Source organism: Brachionichthys hirsutus, chromosome 21 (assembly GCF_040956055.1).
Source record: "Brachionichthys hirsutus isolate HB-005 chromosome 21, CSIRO-AGI_Bhir_v1, whole genome shotgun sequence".
In the NCBI taxonomy this organism is placed as follows: Eukaryota; Metazoa; Chordata; class Actinopteri; order Lophiiformes; family Brachionichthyidae; genus Brachionichthys; species Brachionichthys hirsutus.
In genome coordinates, this window is record NC_090917.1 from 9716537 (window position 1) to 9738519 (window position 21983).

Below are 21983 nucleotides of genomic sequence, written 5' to 3' on the forward strand. Positions count from 1 at the left end.
GGTACAGACATGCGTCATGTCAGGGCAAAAAAAAAAAGTATTGTGGCCACGCCCCCAGACACACAGGAAGGCGGCCATATTGGATTGAAACTCCTGACGGCAGATGGCCATATAATCCAAATAACGATTTGACTAAACTGTGAGCTACTCATGCAGCTCAAATCTAAACACTTGCGAAGCACTCAGGACAAAAGCGGCGCGCGTCGGCGGGTCAGCTCAACGGCCTGTCGGCCGGCGAGGGCCTACAACGCCGCTTGCGGCTTTAATTTTATTTTTGTTTTTCTAATGTTACGTTGCATCAATTGAGTAATTTAATATTGGTTTTATTTTTATTTGTATTGTTAAATTTGTATTGTTAATTGTGGATGATTTATGTACGAAGGACTTTCAACGGAAACAAGACCGCAAGGGCTTTTTAGAAATGCTCCTCTTAGACAGGATGTTTGACTGTACTTGTACTGTAATACATGCTACTGTGTGACTGTACTTGTACTGTAATACATGCTACTGTGTGACTGTACTTGTACTCTAACATTCTATCTAATAAATATATTCATCATCATCATCATCAAATAGGTCCGACTTATTGCCAGCAACGCGGACCAAGCTCTGGCACCGGTCATATAGGGAGCGGACACCCCGTATCAGGGGGTCCAGCACCCCGTACTCCCGGAGCACCCCCCACAGGACTCCCCGAGGGACACGGTCGAATGCCTTCTCCAAATCCACAAAACACATGTGGACTGGTTGGACGGACTCCCATGCACCCCCCAGGACCCTGCCGAGGGTCTAGAGCTGGTCCACAGTTCCACGGCCAGGACGAAAACCACATTGCTCCTCCTGGATCCGAGCGACACCAGAACTACCTCAACGAAATCCAAACCGCTTGGAGTCACAGCCAGAGTTTGATGCCCTGGAACATTGAGCAGGTAACGGGCTCTCTGCCTACCTACCAGAACAGAACCCTGTCAAACAATGTTTAGCCGAAATCGATGTCACAACAATAGTTCTGACTGATTAGAGAAATGTTTCTAAGAGTAAAAATGTGTATTCTGGCCACACATGGAGGAATGAAGCTGTATCATGTCTGATTTGATCTTGGCCAAAGGAAGGGAATGAATAACAAATGAATGATAAATGAGATGTGCTCTTTCTTTACATATTTGTCTTTACCTAAACCTTCCCGAGCTTCGTGCATCTTTAAGGAGGTGCTAAAGGCCCGGCTTCAGCCCCATCCGTGATGAAGCCCCCTCCTCAGTCACGCTTCTCTTCAAGCTCCACACTGACAGGCTCAGGCAGCACCGAGATATCAGATATCAGAGCCGCTTTTAAATCTTATCTTAGCGTGCAAGAGGCTCTCGCAAGCCTATCTGAGCCATTTATCAAAATGCCCTAAGTGACGAAAGAGCGTCGCCATGGAGACTCATTCAGCAGCTTTACCAGGCACCAGTGAGGGTCTATTCATTTACCCTTCAGATAACTGCATGTGTGTATTCAGATAACTGCATCTGTGTATTTGCTGCTTCACATGGAAACCTCTGGAGACACGATAGGAAAACAAACTTCAGGATCAGTTCATGCAGAATGATGTGTAATTAGTCCATTCTAGGTTCCAAACCAGGCCACGCCTAAACTTTAGGGTCCAGGAAAGATTCCTCAGAGAACCTCAATGTTTCTGTTCAATAATGAGGCCAACAGTTCCATAAAACTGCTGCGTGGTGTGTTGAGAAAATGCTGCAGAGATGTGCAGGAATATTTGGTTTTATGTATTCTGTTTGTACATAAATTCTCAATACTGAAATTGAACCTCATTTGGATTTTGCCTCTGTCTGAACTCAAATCAACAGAATATGTAAGATAACATGAATCCATACGGGTCCCTGCTTTGTTTACCTTAGTGGGTTAATAAAGTTGAGTTTAAGATCCAGGATGAGGTGCTTCTTATTTTTAGGATAAAAATGATCAGCATCATGATGGTTTGTATTACCTTTCAACCTCTCAGCCTTAGTGTCAGATGATGCCAGATGTTTGTCATCTTTATCACTGTCTAAAATGAAAAGCTCTTTTCTGTTTCGTTGAGGTCAAACGGGGGGGGGGGGGGCAGATTGACGTAACGTGAGACGTGTTGCTCCCAAACCGTGCCAGGCAAGACAAGACAAGGCTCAGCACACGGGCGACGCCGGCGCAGGACGGCGCAGGACGGCGCAGGACGGCGCAGGTAATCCAGCTGAGCACCAGGACCTGAACGGCACCAACGTTCTTCAGGTTCCACGTTTGTCATGCACGTCAGCGGACAAGAATGAGTCTATTATGAAGTACTACCTGTGTGTGTTCTCATGCTGCAGTGCTACCTGTGTGTGTTCTCATGCTGCAGTGCTACCTGTGTGTGTTTTCATGCTGCAGTGCTACCTGTGTGTGTTCTCATGCTGCAGTGCTACCTGTGTGTGTTCTCATGCTGCAGTGCTACCTGTGTGTGTTCTCATGCTGCAGTGCTACGTGTGTGTGTTCTCATGCTGCAGTGCTACCTGTGTGTTCTCATGCTGCAGTGCTACGTGTGTGTGTTCTCATGCTGCAGTGCTACCTGTGTGTGTTCTCATGCTGCAGTGCTACCTGTGTGTTCTCATGCTGCAGTGATACCTGTGTTCTCATGCTGCAGTGCTACCTGTGTGTGTTCTCATGCTGCAGTGCTACCTGTGTGTTCTCATGCTGCAGTGCTACCTGTGTGTTCTCATGCTGCAGTGCTACCTGTTTGTTCTCATGCTGCAGTGCTACCTGTGTGTGTTCTCATGCTGCAGTGCTACCTGTGTGTGTTCTCATGCTGCAGTGCTACCTGTGTGTGTTCTCATGCTGCAGTGCTACCTGTGTGTTCTCATGCTGCAGTGCTACCTGTGTGTGTTCTCATGCTGCAGTGCTACCTGTGTGTGTTCTCATGCTGCAGTGCTACCTGTGTGTGTTCTCATGCTGCAGTGCTACCTGTGTGTGTTCTCATGCTGCAGTGCTACCTGTGTGTGTTCTCATGCTGCAGTGATACCTGTGTGTGTTCTCATGCTGCAGTGCTACCTGTGTGTGTTCTCATGCTGCAGTGATACCTGTGTGTGTTCTCATGCTGCAGTGCTACCTGTGTGTGTTCTCATGCTGCAGTGATACCTGTGTTCTCATGCTGCAGTGCTACCTGTGTGTGTTCTCATGCTGCAGTGCTACGTGTGTGTGTTCTCATGCTGCAGTGCTACCTGTGTGTGTTCTCATGCTGCAGTGCTACGTGTGTGTGTTCTCATGCTGCAGTGCTACCTGTGTTTGTTCTCATGCTGCAGTGATACCTGTGTGTTCTCATGCTGCAGTGCTACCTGTGTGTTCTCATGCTGCAGTGCTACCTGTGTGTGTTCTCATGCTGCAGTGCTACCTGTGTTTGTTCTCATGCTGCAGTGCTACCTGTGAGCCACTGACTGAACGATCAACAAGAAAACCTGCTTTGAGAATTGAATTTAATAGATGGATTTTTTTTTGTATAAAAACAGAATCCTTTAATAAAAGCTGACAATTGAGAACATTCCTGCTGGAAAACGATTAGACCCGTTTTCTCAGGTCAGACGCCGGAGTCCAGAGTGGCATCGGGGTCACGGGAGTTCATCAGGAGGAAGAGGCGCTTTGAAAGCTCTGGACCGACCCGTCGGGTCGTCGAGGTGACGCCTTCTCCTCTGCGGACCAGCAGGTCGGACAGCAGAGAAACTTTCTCCTGCTCAGACTTGCACAGATTATATGCCTGAGGAAGAATCAGACGTTAGAAGACTCCATTGAGGGGAAAACTAAAAGTAGCTGCTGCCTTGCTATCGAAGCCTCACCCCTAAAGGCAGGCTCATCGCTGTGGGGGCTGTGCTTCATTCAGAACCTGTTCAACGTTCATCAGAAGACCTTTGTGAAGGACTCGGGTGCTACTTTCGTACTCGCTGATCACACTAGCCCTCCGATAAGGAGCCGCCATCGTTCAACCGGGTGCGTTAGAGCATCTCGCGACAGTTTCCTTCCTCAACATGCCATCGCCAGAGATCAACATGCTAACGCAGCGGCCCGGTACCGGTCCGTGAGGCATTTGTTACCGGGCCGCACAGAAAGAATAACTCATTTATACAATTTCCGTTGTATCGATTATTAGCGTCTAAAAATGTGAATTTTCTTGGTCACGTGATACGTTACTAAAAACAGCCATAAACGAGTGAAAATTAATTTAAAAAAAACAAACAAGCATCTTTGGAGAGCTTCCTCGCTAAGAGAGAAAGTCCAACTGAGGAGGAAGAAGAAGAGGAGGAAGAAGAGGAGCCGATGACCTCCAAGAAAATAAAAGTCTTTTAACAGACAAACCAGGAATCAGACTTAAAACACGGTTTATCAACAGCAATGAAGGGGTCAAAACTGCTTCGGCACAAAGAGACCAAGAACCCAGAATAAAAAACAAGAACCCAGAATAAAAGACAAGAACCCAGAATATAAGTCAAGAACCCAGAATAAAGGACAAGAACCCAGAATAGAAGACAAGAACCCAGAATAAAAGTCAAGAACCCAGAATAAAAGTCAAGAACCCAGAATAAAAAACAAGAACCCAGAATAAAAGACAAGAACCCTGCATTAAAAAACAAGAACCCAGAATAAAAGTCAAGAACCCAGAATAAAAGACAAGAACCCAGAATAGAAGACAAGAACCCAGAATAAAAGTCAAGAACCCAGAATAAAAGACAAGAACCCAGAATAAAAGTCAAGAACCCAGAATAAAAGACAAGAACCCAGAATAAAAGTCAAGAACCCAGAATAAAAGACAAGAACCCAGAATAAAAGACAAGAACCCAGAATAAAAGTCAAGAACCCAGAATAAAAGACAAGAACCCAGAATAAAAGACAAGAACCCAGAATAGAAGACAAGAACCCAGAATAAAGGACAAGAACCCAGAATAAAGGACAAGAACCCAGAATAGAAGACAAGAACCCAGAATAAAAGTCAAGAACCCAGAATAAAAGACAAGAACCCAGAATAAAAGACAAGAACCCAGAATAAAAGACAAGAACCCAGAATAGAAGACAAGAACCCAGAATAAAGGACAAGAACCCAGAATAAAAGTCAAGAACCCAGAATAAAGGACAAGAACCCAGAATAAAAGTCAAGAACCCAGAATAAAGGACAAGAACCCAGAATAGAAGACAAGAACCCAGAATAAAAGTCAAGAACCCAGAATAAAAGACAAGAACCCAGAATAGAAGACAAGAACCCAGAATAAAAGTCAAGAACCCAGAATAAAAGACAAGAACCCAGAATAAAAGACAAGAACCCAGAATAAAAGACAAGAACCCAGAATAAAAGACAAGAACCCAGAATAAAGGACAAGAACCCAGAATAAAAGTCAAGAACCCAGAATAAAGGACAAGAACCCAGAATAGAAGACAAGAACCCAGAATAAAAGTCAAGAACCCAGAATAAAAGACAAGAACCCAGAATAGAAGACAAGAACCCAGAATAAAAGACAAGAACCCAGAATAAAGGACAAGAACCCAGAATAGAAGACAAGAACCCAGAATAAAAGACAAGAACCCAGAATAAAAGTCAAGAACCCAGAATAAAAGTCAAGAACCCAGAATAAAAGTCAAGAACCCAGAATAAAGGACAAGAACCCAGAATAGAAGACAAGAACCCAGAATAAAAGTCAAGAACCCAGAATAAAAGACAAGAACCCAGAATAGAAGACAAGAACCCAGAATAAAAGACAAGAACCCAGAATAAAGGACAAGAACCCAGAATAGAAGACAAGAACCCAGAATAAAAGTCAAGAACCCAGAATAAAAGACAAGAACCCAGAATAGAAGACAAGAACCCAGAATAAAAGACAAGAACCCAGAATAAAGGACAAGAACCCAGAATAGAAGACAAGAACCCAGAATAAAAGTCAAGAACCCAGAATAAAGGACAAGAACCCAGAATAAAGGACAAGAACCCAGAATAAAGGACAAGAACCCAGAATAGAAGACAAGAACCCAGAACAAAAGTCAAGAACCCAGAATAAAGGACAAGAACCCAGAATAAAAGTCAAGAACCCAGAATAAAGGACAAGAACCCAGAATAGAAGACAAGAACCCAGAATAAAAGTCAAGAACCCAGAATAAAAGACAAGAACCCAGAATAGAAGACAAGAACCCAGAATAAAAGACAAGAACCCAGAATAAAGGACAAGAACCCAGAATAGAAGACAAGAACCCAGAATAAAAGACAAGAACCCAGAATAAAAGTCAAGAACCCAGAATAAAAGTCAAGAACCCAGAATAAAAGTCAAGAACCCAGAATAAAGGACAAGAACCCAGAATAGAAGACAAGAACCCAGAATAAAAGTCAAGAACCCAGAATAAAAGACAAGAACCCAGAATAGAAGACAAGAACCCAGAATAAAAGACAAGAACCCAGAATAAAGGACAAGAACCCAGAATAGAAGACAAGAACCCAGAATAAAAGTCAAGAACCCAGAATAAAAGACAAGAACCCAGAATAGAAGACAAGAACCCAGAATAAAAGACAAGAACCCAGAATAAAGGACAAGAACCCAGAATAGAAGACAAGAACCCAGAATAAAAGTCAAGAACCCAGAATAAAAGACAAGAACCCAGAATAAAAGACAAGAACTCAGAATAAAAGTCAAGAACCCAGAATAAAGGACAAGAACCCAGAATAGAAGACAAGAACCCAGAATAAAAGTCAAGAACCCAGAATAAAAAACAAGAACCCAGAATAAAAGACAAGAACCCAGAATAAAAGACAAGAACCCAGAATAGAAGACAAGAACCCAGAATAAAAGACAAGAACCCAGAATAAAAGACAAGAACCCAGAATAAAGGACAAGAACCCAGAATAGAAGACAAGAACCCAGAATAAAAAAACAAGAACCCAGAATAAAAGACAAGAACCCTGCATTAAAAAACAAGAACCCAGAATAAAAGTCAAGAACCCAGAATAAAAGACAAGAACCCAGAATAGAAGACAAGAACCCAGAATAAAAGACAAGAACCCAGAATAAAAGACAAGAACCCAGAATAAAAGTCAAGAACCCAGAATAAAAGACAAGAACCCAGAATAAAAGACAAGAACCCAGAATAAAAGTCAAGAACCCAGAATAAAAGACAAGAACCCAGAATGAAAGTCAAGAACCCAGAATAAAAGACAAGAACCCAGAATAAAAGTCAAGAACCCTGCATTAAAAAACAAGAACCCAGAATAAAAGTCAAGAACTCTGCATTAAAAAACAAGAACCCAGAATAAAAGACAAGAACCCAGAATAAAAGTCAAGAACTCTGCATTAAAAAACAAGAACCCAGAATAAAAGTCAAGAACTTTGCATTAAAAAACAAGAACCCAGAATAAAAGACAAGAACCCAGAATAAAAGTCAAGAACCCTACATTAAAAAACAAGAACCCTGCATTAAAAAACAAGAACCCGGAATAAAAGACAAGAACGCAGAATTAAAAACAAGAACCCAGAATAAAAGGCAAGAACCCAGAATAAAAAACAAGAACCCAGAATAAAAGTCAAGAACTCTGCATTAAAAAACAAGAACCCAGAATAAAAGACAAGAACCCAGAAGAAAAAACAAGAACCCAGAATAAAAAACAAGACCCCGGAATAAAAGTCAAGAACCCTACATTAAAAAAACAAGAACCCTGCATTAAAAAACAAGAACCCAGAATAAAAGACAAGAACCCAGAATAAAAAACAAGAACCCAGAATAAAAGCCAAGAACTCTGCATTAAAAAACAAGAACCCAGAATAAAAGACAAGAACCCAGAATAAAAAACAAGAACCCAGAATAAAAGTCAAGAACCCAGATTAAAAAACAAGAACCCAGAATAAAAGTCAAGAACCCCGCATTAAAAAACAAGAACCCAGAATAAAAGCCAAGAACTCTGCATTAAAAAACAAGAACCCAGAATAAAAGACAAGAACCCAGAATAAAAAACAAGAACCCAGAATAAAAGTCAAGAACCCAGATTAAAAAACAAGAACCCAGAATAAAAGTCAAGAACCCCGCATTAAAAAACAAGAACCCAGAATAAAAGTCAAGAACCCTACATTAAAAAACAAGAACCCCGCATTAAAAAACAAGAACCCAGAATAAAAGACAAGAACCCAGAATGAAAAACAAGAACCCAGAATAAAAGTCAAGAACCCCGCATTAAAAAACAAGAACCCAGAATAAAAAACAAGAACCCAGAATAAAAGTCAAGAACCCAGAATAAAAAACAAGAACCCAGAATAAAAGTCAAGAACCCAGATTAAAAAGCAAGAACCCAGAATAAAAAACAAGAACCCAGAATAAAAAACAAGAACCCAGAATAAAAGTCAAGAACCCAGAATAAAAGTCAAGAACCCAGATTAAAAAACAAGAACCCAGAATAAAAAACAAGAACCCAGAATAAAAGTCAAGAACCCAGAATAAAAGTCAAGAACCCAGAATAAAAAACAAGAACCCAGAATAAAAAACAAGAACCCAGAATAAAAGTCAAGAACCCAGAATAAAAGTCAAGAACCCAGATTAAAAAACAAGAACCCAGAATAAAAAACAAGAACCCAGAATAAAAGTCAAGAACCCAGAATAAAAGTCAAGAACCCTGCATTAAAAAACAAGAATGTGGGTGACTATTAAGGACAGAAGCGATTATTGAGACCACAATTTATGGCGAGCAGATATTGGTGTAATACTTGTTTAATAGTTATTGCAAGTGCATAATGTAAAGTTTATTGGTAAGATTATATTCCTCTTTTTTAATTTAAGTATAATAAAGCATGACATGGGAGCTTTAATGCATCATCGGCTGCGTGAGAATGTGATCCACCCAGATCAAAGGGATCCAGATTGGGTTGTTGCTCGCGTACCTTCCTCAGCAGCTGGGGGGAGGGGTACGCTGCCAGGATGGCTGAGGCCATGTCTGGGCTGACCCGGTTCAGCTGCTGGATCTGTCTCTTCCACACTTGTAGCAGCCCCACCCCAGCTTTATCCACCTTCTGGCCCCCCGCCCACTCACTCTCCAGGTAGAAAGAGAAACTTGTCTCCTCCCTCTGTCGCCTACAAACACAGGATGAGAGCAACGGCCATTTGATCTGACAGAACAAGCCGCTGCAAGACGCTGAGAGCTCACTGACTTCAAAGGTGCTTCTGCAACCGCTTTGGTTGTCATGGTGATGTGATCCCTGAAATCCCTCCAGGTCATCAAGAAGCGGACCAAGACGTTTGTGTGCAGCTGGAGATGCACCAATGCCTGATGGGATATTGAGGAGCGTGCTCGTCATGGCATACGGGGACACGACCTACTACGTACTGCATGCTGTGTGTGTGTGTGTGTGTGTGTGTGTGCGTGCGTGTGTGTGAACCAGGAGCAGCGTTTGTGAATGAATTCCATCACTAATAAAAAGTAAATTACTGGAATTTTAAGGGAAAATGTGTGAAAATGTGTATTTTTTAACACAAATCTGAAATGTCTGTGTCCAACCTACCTCCTCGACGTCAGCGCGTGACACCTGAGGCTTCACCTCAGCATCAACATTCTTCCTCCTCTTCGTCACCTTCCCTTTCTCTAGCTCCTCCCCTGCAACCACCTGGCGAAACCTCTTCTGGCTTTGGGACTTCTGAGATCTGAGAGCAGAAAGTTTTTTTTTATTATTACTATTATTTTTTATTTATTTATTTATTTCTTTCTTTTTTACCTTGTCTGCATTCGTGCTCCACAGTGACGTACATAACGTCAGTCACTGTTAGAGTTCTATGCAATCTTTATTCTTATAGTGAGAGCAGAAAGTTGACTCTTCACATCCTCGCTACGGTCGGGCTCGAAGACATTCTGGCAAACCCTCCGGCCCCTCCCCTCAGGAGGGGAGGGGCCGGAGGGTTTGATTCAGGTCTCTGCTGCTGTTATATTATTATGAAGCTGAATTAAACCCAATTTGCTAAATTGATGGTTTGTGGAGGTATAAATGTTCAAATAACATGTTTTACTTCAGAATCTTTACAAACTGCACCCCGGAGTTCTTCCAAGTGTAATATTAAATGAGCCTTAAAACAGAACATGGAGTTCTGCTCCAGAAAGGACATTACCCACAAACAGAGGAGGGGACAGAAGGTCAAGCCGTCCTTCATGTGAATCATGTCCTACCTGACAGAAACTGAGATGGGCGTCGCCCCTACCTGAAGTATTTCTCCAGGTCGATGACGACCAGACTCAAGGACTTGTCAGGATTACGCTTCTGCTGCTCCTGCATCCAGGAAGTCAGAGTGGGACCAGAGCCACACCCACCGTGTCGCTCCGCCTACAAATGAAATATCCATGAATGGGACAAGGAAACACAAACTGTGTGTGTGTATACACAGACGGACAGGTAGAGGGCCCCCTCCCCGTCTGTATACACAGACGGACAGGTAGAGGGCCCCCTCCCCGTCTGTATACACAGACGGACAGGTAGAGGGCCCCCTCCCCGTCTGTATACACACAGACGGACAGCTAGAGGGCCCCTCCCCGTCTGTATACACACAGACGGACAGGTAGAGGGCCCCCTCCCCGTCTGTATACACACAGACGGACAGCTAGAGGGCCCCTCCCCGTCTGTATACACACAGACGGACAGGTAGAGGGCCCCTCCCCGTCTGTATACACACAGACGGACAGGTAGAGGGCCCCCTCCCCGTCTGTATACACACAGACGGACAGGTAGAGGGCCCCCTCCCCGTCTGTATACACACAGACGGACAGGTAGAGGGCCCCCTCCCCGTCTGTATACACACAGACGGACAGGTAGAGGGCCCCCTCCCCGTCTGTATACACACAGACGGACAGGTAGAGGGCCCCTCCCCGTCTGTATACACACAGACGGACAGCTAGAGGGCCCCCTCCCCGTCTGTATACACAGACGGACAGGTAGAGGGCCCCTCCCCGTCTGTATACACACAGACGGACAGGTAGAGGGCCCCCTCCCCGTCTGTATATACACAGACGGACAGGTAGAGGGCCCCTCCCCGTCTGTACACACACAGACGGACAGGTAGAGGGCCCCCTCCCCGTCTGTATACACACAGACGGACAGGTAGAGGGCCCCCTCCCCGTCTGTATACACACAGACGGACAGGTAGAGGGCCCCCTCCCCGTCTGTATACACAGACGGACAGCTAGAGGGCCCCCTCCCCGTCTGTACATCTGTTGCTAGAATAATAATAATAATAATAATAATAATAATAATGCATTGATTATATGTAACGTTTTCTGGGTACTCAAAGACGCTTTACATTTTATGTTCATTATTCATTCACTCCATACTTGGTGAGATGACAGGGTGAGGCTGCTCCATCGGTCCTCCTGACCTCACCGACATTCACTCGTTCACTCGTTCACACAGCAACGTGGGTGAAGTGCCTTGCCTAAGGACACAACGACAGTGTACCGGGGGGGGGGTCTCCCTCCCCTTGACTTTTCAGCACCAACCTGGATATAGTTGTGGGTCAGAGCGATGAAGTCATCAACCGTCATCTGCATCACCACGTGGGCCTCGGGCGCCCCCCCCGCATCAGCTGGCTGAGATGCAGAGAAGAGACCTATAGGAGTAACGCCTCACCGGAGGGCGTGTCCCTCTCACCTGTGCGGCGGGGGCCCTAGGACAGGTCGTTGAGTAACGCCTCACCGGAGGGCGTGTCCCTCTCACCTGTGCGGCGGGGGCCCTAGGACAGGTCGTTGAGTAACGCCTCACCGGAGGGCGTGTCCCTCTCACCTGTGCGGCGGGGGCCCTAGGACAGGTCGTTGAGTAACGCCTCACCGGAGGGCGTGTCCCTCTCACCTGTGCGGCGGGGGCCCTAGGACAGGTCGTTGAGTAACGCCTCACCGGAGGGCGTGTCCCTCTCACCTGTGCGGCGGGGGCCCTAGGACAGGTCGTTGAGTAACGCCTCACCGGAGGGCGTGTCCCCCTCACCTGTGCGGCGGGGGCCCTAGGACAGGTCGTTGAGTAACGCCTCACCGGAGGGCGTGTCCCCCTCACCTGTGCGGCGGGGGCCCTAGGACAGGTCGTTGAGTAACGCCTCACCGGAGGGCGTGTCCCTCTCACCTGTGCGGCGGGGGCCCTCCTCGTCCAGCTGACACTTCGTGGGACGGCTTGTTTTTCTACGGCGCAGCTGCAACCCAAATGTTGCAGTGACATCAGCAGAGCTCCGCCTTCCTCCAGCTGGAGGAGCGCTGCACACACAGACCCCCCCCCCCCCCCTCATATTATAGATCACCTGGACTGTTAACACACGCGTCCCAGCCGGACTCAAGGGTTCTGGTTTTTAACGTTACCTGGGTCCACAGACGCCACCAGATGTTTGACACTCTCCTCCGGGCTCCGGGTCTTGGCGTTCCTCTCTGCCCTCCGGTCCAATCGGAGCGCCTCCTTGCCCCTCTGAGGCTCCTCCCAGGAGGTCTGGGGGCCCTCCTTAGCGTTCCTCTCTGCCCTCCGGTCCAATCGGAGCGCCTCCTTGCCCCTCTGAGGCTCCTCCCAGGAGGTCTGGGGGCCCTCCTTAGCGTTCCTCTCTGCCCTCCGGTCCAATCGGAGCGCCTCCTTGCCCCTCTGAGGCTCCTCCCAGGAGGTCTGGGGGCCCTCCTTAGCGTTCCTCTCTGCCCTCCGGTCCAATCGGAGCGCCTCCTTGCCCCTCTGAGGCTCCTCCCAGGAGGTCTGGGGGCCCTCCTTAGCGTTCCTCTCTGCCCTCCGGTCCAATCGGAGCGCCTCCTTGCCCCTCTGAGGCTCCTCCTCAGCTTTCCTCTTGGCAGGAGAGACACTGGTGCATCCTGAGGTGAGCTGAGGGACAGCCCCCCCCTCCCGCTGGCCACTCGAGCCCCCGTGGAAGCATTCCGACTCTGGAACGCTGCCCCGGCAGGAGAGCTGCGATCCGGCCCGATTGGACGGGGCGGCGGAGGAGGCGTCCATCGCCTCGTCCTGCTTCCGTTTGAGTCTCTGAGCCAACGGGACGTCCGGCGCTTCGTCCTCAGACCCGCTGCTGATCAGCATGACGTCAGCAGCTCCCGTGCGTGTGTGGCCCCCCAGGTCTAAGCCCTCCGTGTGGCGCTGGGGGGCTGGAGGAAGCCAAAGACGGGGAACTCCTGATCGTCCGCACCGGTTCCGGACTTGTTGTGTGCAGAATTGTGTCTTATTTAAGATTATCTGTAAGTGACGTCACTCTGTACCGGGACGCAATGTAACGTTGAAAGGATTACTTACTATCTCCGTTACGGTTACCTTGGTCTTTGACTCAGAGACGGTCCGGTAAACCGCGCTCTCCTTCGTGTAGGTGAACGACGGTTAACGTCCAGCTTTGTAGCGCATTACCGCCACCTGGTGCTCCGGAGGGTGAATCGGTTCCTTTCTTTTGAACACTCTTCGGCTCTTTCTCTTGGAGCACAATTATTTAATTTAATTGAATAATTATTGGTCTCGCCATGGGGCAGACCATTGGGATCATAGAAATAGACAGAGAATGCAGGGAGAACGAAGACCTAAGGAAAGTGATGAGGGACAAACCGAGGCGATTGGGGGTCCAATGGAGAGGGGCTGCAGCAATGCGAGGGTGGTGGTGGAGTTTATGAAAAAGCACGGGAATATTCGGAAGAATATAACGGATATATAATTAGTTATTTAGTATTCAAGGTTTTCTCTGTGATGTTTGTTTTAGCACAAATGTATTTGTAACAAGTTGTAACTCAATAACAACAGCTAAATTACAGGACTGGTAAAACAGGAGCCTGATCGATACCCGGTCAGACGGTGGCGGTAATGCCCTTCGTAAAGGTGGCAAGAGTGCCGATAAACCCCACGAAGAAGAAGGTAATACCCGGATGTAACGCAGACACGGAAATGACGTTGTCCCAAGATGGCGGCGCTGGCGTCCTTACTGCTTAAGTCAAGAGCAGGTATCAGAATCTAAATGTTTATTATATCGCTACTTAGCGGGTTTAAAAATCACGTGTGCGAAATAAAAACTATGTTTTTATTCTCAGCGCAACGACGTTTAGTTTTAACCACACGCTAGGCGTGCCCGCTAACAGCTAGACGTGCCCGCTAACAGCTAGACGTGCCCGCTAACAGCTAGACGTGTCAGCTAACAGCTAGACGTGCCCGCTAACAGCTGGACGTGCCCGCTAACAGCTAGACGTGCCCGCTAACAGCTAGACGTGCCCGCTAACAGCTAGACGTGCCCGCTAACAGCTAGACGTGCCCGCTAACAGCTAGACGTGCCCGCTAACAGCTAGACGTGCCCGCTAACAGCTAGACGTGTCAGCTAACAGCTAGACGTGCCCGCTAACAGCTAGACGTGCCCGCTAACAGCTAGACGTGCCCGCTAACAGCTAGACGTGCCCGCTAACAGCTAGACGTGCCCGCTAACAGCTAGACGTGCCAGCTAACAGCTCGACGTGCCAGCTAACAGCTCGACGTGCCAGCTAACAGCTCGACGTGCCAGCTAACAGCTAGACGTGCCCGCTAACAGCTAGACGTGCCCGCTAACAGCTAGACGTGCCCGCTAACAGCTAGGCGTGCCCGCTAACAGCTAGACGTGCCCGCTAACAGCTAGACGTGCCCGCTAACAGCTAGGCGTGCCCGCTAACAGCTAGGCGTGCCCGCTAACAGCTAGGCGTGCCCGCTAACAGCTAGGCGTGCCCGCTAACGGCTAGGCGTGCCCGCTAACGGCTAGGCGTGCCCGCTAACGGCTAGATGTCAGCTAACAGCTAGACGTCAGCTAACAGCTAGACGTGCCAGCTAACAGCTAGACGTGCCCGCTAACAGCTAGACGTGCCCGCTAACAGCTAGACGTGCCAGCTAACAGCTAGACGTGCCCGCTAACAGCTAGACGTGTCAGCTAACAGCTAGACGTGCCCGCTAACAGCTAGACGTGCCAGCTAACAGCTAGACGTGTCAGGTAACAGCTAGACGTGCCCGCTAACAGCTAGACGTGCCCGCTAACAGCTAGCTGTGCTAACTTGTCGGTTTTCTCTGAATGCTGTGAACTATTAATCACAGAGTACAATATTTTAATTTAATTATTAAATATTAATAAGGACTTGAGACGATCGTCATGAATTATGTACATATGTGTAATAAGATGCGTGTTAAATTTGGGAAATAGGTATTTATAAAAAGTATATACGAATAAACGAATAAACTATTGTTAATGTGATTGATAGGCAGTCCTCTGGCCTTTGATGTCCCCTCCGCTCCAGTGCATTGACAAACAGCGTTGGTGTCTTCGTTTCCACGCTGCTGGTTTCAGGTCTGTTCGTACCCGGCCGGTCGTTTCCTGTTGACTTCGTCAGGCATGCGTCGAAGAAGAGTGGCGGCAGCTCGAAGAACCTCGGGGGGAACAGCCCCGGGCGGAGGTACGGCCTCAAGAAGCACGACGGTGAGTGCCTTTAGAACGGGATCCTTCCAGCTGTTCTTAGTACTTCAGTTCTGCTCATAGTTTAGATTACCAGCCTGATGAAGAGGATCTAAAACACAACGTCAGGTAGATGACCAGCCTGACTCCACACGGGTAGGAATCGAACCTGGGACCTGAGGCGATGGCACTTACCACTACGCCACCATTCCGCCAAAATCATTTTATATCCAATCTTGTTCTGCACTTATAAAGCTCTTTTTCCACCTCTCCGGTGCTCAAAGCGCTTTACATGAGGCCATTCACCCATTCACACACGCATTCACCCTCCGGCGGGCGACTGCTGCCATGCAAGGTGCTGCCAGACCCACTGGGAGCAGTTTGGGGTTCAGTGTCTTGCCCAAGGACACTTCGACGTGTCCCGGTCAGAGCCGGGATTTGAACCACCGACTTTCTGATCACTGGACGACCCACTCTGCCAACTGAGCTACAGCCACCCCAATATAACCGATATAACACATTTTATGTCGATTGAATGCTTATAAAATGATAAAGAAATATAATTTTAGGATATATTTGTGACAAAGAAAATATAATTGCACATATTGGATAAATTTGCCTCTTTGTCTACAACTTTTGTGCTGATTGTCTTTTTAACATATAAGTAATTCATTTGTGATCAGTCTCTTCTGTTTTGCTCTGATCACCAACTAAATTTAAAATAAAAGCTTTACCAAAATGTGTTTACCAAAAAGGTGTTTTCTCTCCAGCACTTGATGTGATATGGGTGGGACGCACCAAGAAGCAGCTCTGAGACCGTTCTGTTTTCAGCGGTGGTCGACGGGCGGAGTCAGGGTACGAGATGTTACATGGTCATGAGTAGAGAGCAGCTAGACAAGCGGAGCGTCACATTAAGCTAGGGAGGAATGAAACAGGTTCAGGTGGGTCTGTGTCAGAAGGGTTCCAGCAAGGCTGGAGGAGAAGGTCGACAGGGCGGTGGTGAAACCATCTGGTTGGGACGACCAAAAGACCAGACGCTGAACCGGGAGAGACCAGAATGATCCGGCCAGGATTATGAACCGGTGCGTCGGAGGGACCGCTCTGGGGTGGTTTGGACACGTAGGGTGAAGGACGCTGAGGACAGACCCGTCTGAGGACATCGCTGTCTGTAATTGTGTAAAATACAAGTTTAGAAGAATTGTCTCATTCAAGCTCATCTGTCTGAGACGCTTATAAAACAAAGTTTGAATAGAGGATAATTCGTTTTTTCAGCAAAGCAAGTCCTTTGAGTGGTCCTTTAATCGAGGGAACAGGTTGTGTGCGTGTCCATAAAGGGAAGAAGGGGTTGCTTTAGCGTCTCTCCCTCTGCCCACCAGGTCACTTTGTCCGTGCGGGTTACGTGCTGACGACCCAGAGGCTGCTGAGGTACCACCCAGGAGCTCACGTGAGTCGACGCCCGTATAGAACCTGCTGTGGAGAGTCAGAACGTTTTCATCCTGCACCTTCTCCTTCCCCCTCCCTCAGGTGGGGCTTGGGACTAACAATACGCTGTTTGCTCTGGAGGATGGGTGCGTCAGGATAACCAAGGAGGTTTACATCCCCCCCCCACGCAGCCCAGAATCCACTCAAGTCATCACCAAGCTGCCCAGAGGAGCTGTGCTCTACAAGACCTTCATCAACGTCCTGCCAGTCAAACAGGAGGGCACCTTTCAGCTGGTGGACATGGTTTAACCCCCCCCCCCCCCCTCTGGTGGACATGGTTTGACCCCCCCCCCCCCTCTGTTACTTCCTGTGTTGTGGGTGTGGTCAGATTGAGACCTGTTTTTGTGAGACTGACGTGGTTTAACCCCCCCTCTCTGGGGGACATGGTTTGACCCCCCCCCCCCTCTCTGGTGGACGTAGTTTAACCCCCCCCTCTGGGGGACATGGTTTAACCCTCCCCCCTCTCTGGGGGACATGGTTTGACCCCCCCCCCCCCCCCTGTTACTTCCTGTGTTGTGGGTGTGGTCAGATTGAGACCTGTTTTTGTGAGACTGATGTGGTTTAACCCCCCCCCTGGGGGACATGGTTTGACCCCCCCCCCCCCCTGTTACTTCCTGTGTTGTGGGTGTGGTCAGATTGAGACCTGTTTTTGTGAGACTGACGTGGCTTCCAGACGGACTTCCTGTGACTCTTGAACTGTCTCTGATTAAACGGACGTTTTCTGGGCTCGTCCTCAGCGGTTCATGTTCTCTCCACCGAGGTTCCCCTAGAATGAAGATTTAGTTTTATCTGTGAAAAGCTTTACGTATGACTTTCGCTTTCTTTTTAAGTATTAACATTTGTTCCAGTAGTAAAAGTTTAAAAAGCCAGTAATAAATTCTGCCGGTCTACAGTCCGTTGTTTTAAAATGTAAACGACTGACACTGACAGAAAGCTGCTACAAGCTCCGCCTCCAGAAGCCCAGAGAGTTCAGACTGTTTTGAAAGGCTCTTCTTTATGTACCTGAGGTTGTCGCTAATCCTCCGGTTTACACCTGCGCCGCGAGAAGAGAGCAATGAGGAGCCGACTGCGTACCTCAGTTCACCCGCTTGTGTGAGTTGCATCACTTCGGTCGAGTGACCATGAAAGGGAGGTGGGACGCGTTGGGTTTCAAGTAAGAGATGGCGGTGAGGATGGAAAGGCGACGTTAAGACGCTGAGTGGCGTATCCATTTCTGGTGCTGATCTCAGGTGAGTCCGACAGGATATTAATGTGACAGAGAACGAGCCTCGTTTACTACGACTAGTCATAGTAAATAATATTCTGTATTATATTACTACAACTATAGTCATAGTAAATAATATTCTGTATTATATTACTACAACTATAGTCATAGTAAATAATATTCTGTATTATATTACTACAACTATAGTCATAGTAAATAATATTCTGTATTATTATATTACTACAACTATAGTCATAGTAAATAATATTCTATATTATATTACTACAACTATAGTCATAGTAAATAATATTCTGTATTATTATATTACTACAACTATAGTCAGTAAATAATATTCTGTATTATTATATTACTACAACTATAGTCATAGTAAATAATATTCTGTATTATATTACTAGAACTATAGTCATAGTAAATAATATTCTGTATTATATTACTACAACTATAGTCATAGTAAATAATATTCTGTATTATATTACTACAACTATAGTCATAGTAAATAATATTCTGTATTATTATATTACCACAACTATAGTCATAGTAAATAATATTCTGTATTATCATATTACTACAACTATAGTCATAGTATATAATATTCTGTATTATATTACTACAACTATAGTCATAGTAAATAATATTCTGTATTATTATATTACTACAACTATAGTCATAGTAAATAATATTCTGTATTATCATATTACTACAACTATAGTCATAGTAAATAATATTCTGTATTATATTACTACAACTATAGTCATAGTAAATAATATTCTGTATTATATTACTACAACTATAGTCATAGTAAATAATATTCTGTATTATATTACTACAACTATAGTCATAGTAAATAATATTCTGTATTATTATATTACTACAACTATAGTCATAGTAAATAATATTCTATATTATATTACTACAACTATAGTCATAGTAAATAATATTCTGTATTATTATATTACTACAACTATAGTCATAGTAAATAATATTCTGTATTATTATATTACTACAACTATAGTCAGTAAATAATATTCTGTATTATTATATTACTACAACTATAGTCATAGTAAATAATATTCTGTATTATATTACTAGAACTATAGTCATAGTAAATAATATTCTGTATTATATTACTACAACTATAGTCATAGTAAATAATATTCTGTATTATATTACTACAACTATAGTCATAGTAAATAATATTCTGTATTATTATATTACCACAACTATAGTCATAGTAAATAATATTCTGTATTATCATATTACTACAACTATAGTCATAGTATATAATATTCTGTATTATATTACTACAACTATAGTCATAGTAAATAATATTCTGTATTATTATATTACTACAACTATAGTCATAGTAAATAATATTCTGTATTATCATATTACTACAACTATAGTCATAGTAAATAATATTCTGTATTATTATATTACCACAACTATAGTCATAGTATATAATATTCTGTATTATCATATTACTACAACTATAGTCATAGTATATAATATTCTGTATTATATTACTACAACTATAGTCATAGTAAATAATATTCTGTATTATTATATTACTACAACTATAGTCATAGTAAATAATATTCTGTATTATATTACAACTATAGTCATAGTAAATAATATTCTGTATTATATTACTACAACTATAGTCAGTAAATAATATTCTATATTATATTACTACAACTATAGTCATAGTAAATAATATTCTGTATTACATTACTACAACTATAGTCAGTAAATAATATTCTATATATTACTACAACTATAGTCAGTAAATAATATTCTATATTATATTACTACAACTATAGTCAGTAAATAATATTCTGTATTACAACTATAGTCAGTAAATAATGTTCTGTATTATATTACAACTATAGTCATAGTAAATAATATTCTGTGAGGCTTGTAAAATCAGGAAAAATACACAAAAACGGGCTGAAAAGGTCTGGCACTCAATGAGTTAAAAACTAGTGTAGTTTAACAGTTTCTATCTTGAGACTTTATGAGACACAATCATTTACACATGCAAAATAGACTGATGAAATATAATCTGCTACCAGGAATTTACATTTGTAGATTTAAAAAAAAATCTGAATTGGATTGCCTTTTAAAAAAATCTTTTTTACCTTTGCAGGGGTAAAAAAAAAAAAGGAAATATTTATGATAAATGATTGATTTTAATGTGCTTTTACAGGTACAAGAACCAATTTCGCGATGTATAGCTGTTAACGTGCAATACCAACGCTGAACACAAGATGGCGGGCGATCCTCGCTCCACTGCGCCGCAGTACGGCCTGCTTTGAGCTTCAATGGTGCAAACGGCTTTAGTCCTGAATTTACTGGAGAGTAAAACTACACGTTATTCATTATAAACTACAAAGGGTCTAATAGGAAAACCAGGACGCTGCTAATAATCAGAATACAGGTGAGGCGGAGGACACCTGCTTCAGAACCTGCAGCACGAAAAATGATCGAAAATTATTTAAGTGTAAACATGGAAGCCCAGAAGTATTAAAGCACATAAAAATGGAACCCTGAATGGAGTGGCTGTCTCCTCTGTTTACTTTCCTTTCTCAAAAGCAAATTCTCAAAATAAAAAACTCGAAATAAAGAGGCTCCGCCTCCACGGCGTCTTCGTCGCCCTGCGGCCCATCCTCATCCTCATCCTCATCCTTCCACCCACAGCCTTCAAGCTTCCCGCCGTGCCCGCCCCCCGGTGGGGGGGGCGGTGAACGATCACGACGTGCCTGATCCCCTCGGAGGGAGGAGCTTGTGGCCGCGCTCGGCGCGCAGGATGGAGCGGATGGAGTCCATGGAGCCCGTCTCAGCGCTCTACACCACGTCCTACCCGGAGATCAAGCCCGGCGGCTGCCAGCCCCCGCTCTATGATGAGGAACTCGTGCACAAGGTAGGCTGAGTCCAGAAGCACCCGGTCCTGCCCGGGATGCCTCGGGTCTGGGTCTGGACAGGGTCTGATCTGGGTCTGGTCTGGGTCTGGAACAGGGTCTGGTCTGGGTCCGGACAGGGTCTGGTCTGGAACAGGGTCTGGCGCTCTCTTCCACGCAGACTCCAAACTTGTTGCGCGGTCTCGTCCCGGTCTGTTTTTAGTTCTGTTCACGCCTCCTCTTTCTGGTAGGAATGGGAATCGAACAGATGTCCTTATCTGCTCCACGGCAAACAGGAAGCAGTTCTAGATTCTGACCCAGAGTAGGAGGAGCAACGAGGGACAAACAGGAAGCAGTTTTAGATTCTGACCCAGAGTAGGAGGAGCAACGAGGGACAAACAGGAAGCCGTTCTAGATTCTGACCCAGAGCAGGAGGAGCAACGAGGGACAAACAGGAAGCCGTTCTAGATTCTGACCCAGAGTAGGAGGAGCAACGAGGGACAAACAGGAAGCCGTTCTAGATTCTGACCCAGAGCAGGAGGAGCAACGAGGGACAAACAGGAAGCAGTTCTAGATTCTGACCCAGAGCAGGAGGAGCAACGAGAGACAAACAGGAAGCTGTTCTAGATTCTGACCCAGAGCAGGAGGAGCAACGAGAGACAAACAGGAAGCCGTTCTAGATTCTGACCCAGAGCAGGAGGAGCAACGAGGGACAAACAGGAAGCAGTTCTAGATTCTGACCCAGAGTAGGAGGAGCAACGAGGGACAAACAGGAAGCAGTTCTAGATTCTGACCCAGAGTAGGAGGAGCAACGAGGGACAAACAGGAAGCAGTTCTAGATTCTGACCCAGAGTAGGAGGAGCAACGAGGGACAAACAGGAAGCCGTTCTAGATTCTGACCCAGAGCAGGAGGAGCAACGAGGGACAAACAGGAAGCCGTTCTAGATTCTGACCCAGAGTAGGAGGAGCAACGA

At 45.4% G+C, this 21983-nt stretch overlaps 3 protein-coding genes across 3 annotated transcripts in view; 2 read left to right on the forward strand and 1 right to left on the reverse strand.

Moving 5' to 3' along the window:
- Window positions 1-3520: 3520 nt before the first annotated feature.
- Window positions 3521-13361, reverse strand: LOC137910491 (crossover junction endonuclease EME1-like). Its single transcript, XM_068754930.1, has 9 exons — window positions 13343-13361; window positions 12338-13111; window positions 12108-12235; window positions 11495-11584; window positions 10207-10328; window positions 9519-9657; window positions 9168-9283; window positions 8901-9090; window positions 3521-3760 (listed from the first exon to the last, which is right to left on the reverse strand). The coding sequence occupies exons 1-9, from the start codon at window positions 13359-13361 to the stop codon at window positions 3584-3586; spliced, it is 1755 nt and encodes a 584-aa protein (XP_068611031.1). The 3' UTR covers window positions 3521-3583.
- A 513-nt stretch (window positions 13362-13874) lies between these two features.
- mrpl27 (mitochondrial ribosomal protein L27) lies at window positions 13875-17872 on the forward strand. Its single transcript, XM_068754552.1, has 4 exons — window positions 13875-13945; window positions 15301-15429; window positions 16782-16849; window positions 16930-17872. Exons 1-4 carry the CDS (start codon window positions 13906-13908, stop codon window positions 17134-17136), a joined length of 444 nt encoding a protein of 147 aa, XP_068610653.1. The 5' UTR covers window positions 13875-13905; the 3' UTR covers window positions 17137-17872.
- Window positions 17873-20908: 3036 nt separating this feature from the next.
- Window positions 20909-21983, forward strand: part of LOC137909932 (ras-related protein Rab-37-like) — a 10727-nt gene continuing 9652 nt past the window's right edge. Inside the window, exon 1 of the mRNA XM_068754362.1 lies at window positions 20909-21032. Coding sequence (XP_068610463.1) covers window positions 20919-21032 — 114 coding nt within the window. The 5' untranslated portion in view covers window positions 20909-20918. The remainder of the gene's footprint in view (window positions 21033-21983) is intronic.

Coding starts and splice junctions, on each gene's coding strand:
- mrpl27 (XM_068754552.1), top strand. CDS start 13,906: ATGGCGGCGCTGGCGTCCTTACTGCTTAAGTCAAGAGCAG. Junction 15,430..16,781: donor CGGCCTCAAGAAGCACGACG/GTGAGTGCCTTT, acceptor TCTGCCCACCAG/GTCACTTTGTCCGTGCGGGT. Junction 16,850..16,929: donor GGTACCACCCAGGAGCTCAC/GTGAGTCGACGC, acceptor CCCCTCCCTCAG/GTGGGGCTTGGGACTAACAA.
- LOC137910491 (XM_068754930.1), bottom strand. Junction 9,284..9,518: donor CACGCGCTGACGTCGAGGAG/GTAGGTTGGACA, acceptor ATATCCCATCAG/GCATTGGTGCATCTCCAGCT. Junction 3,761..8,900: donor CCCCCCAGCTGCTGAGGAAG/GTACGCGAGCAA, acceptor ATTCTTCCTCAG/GCATATAATCTGTGCAAGTC.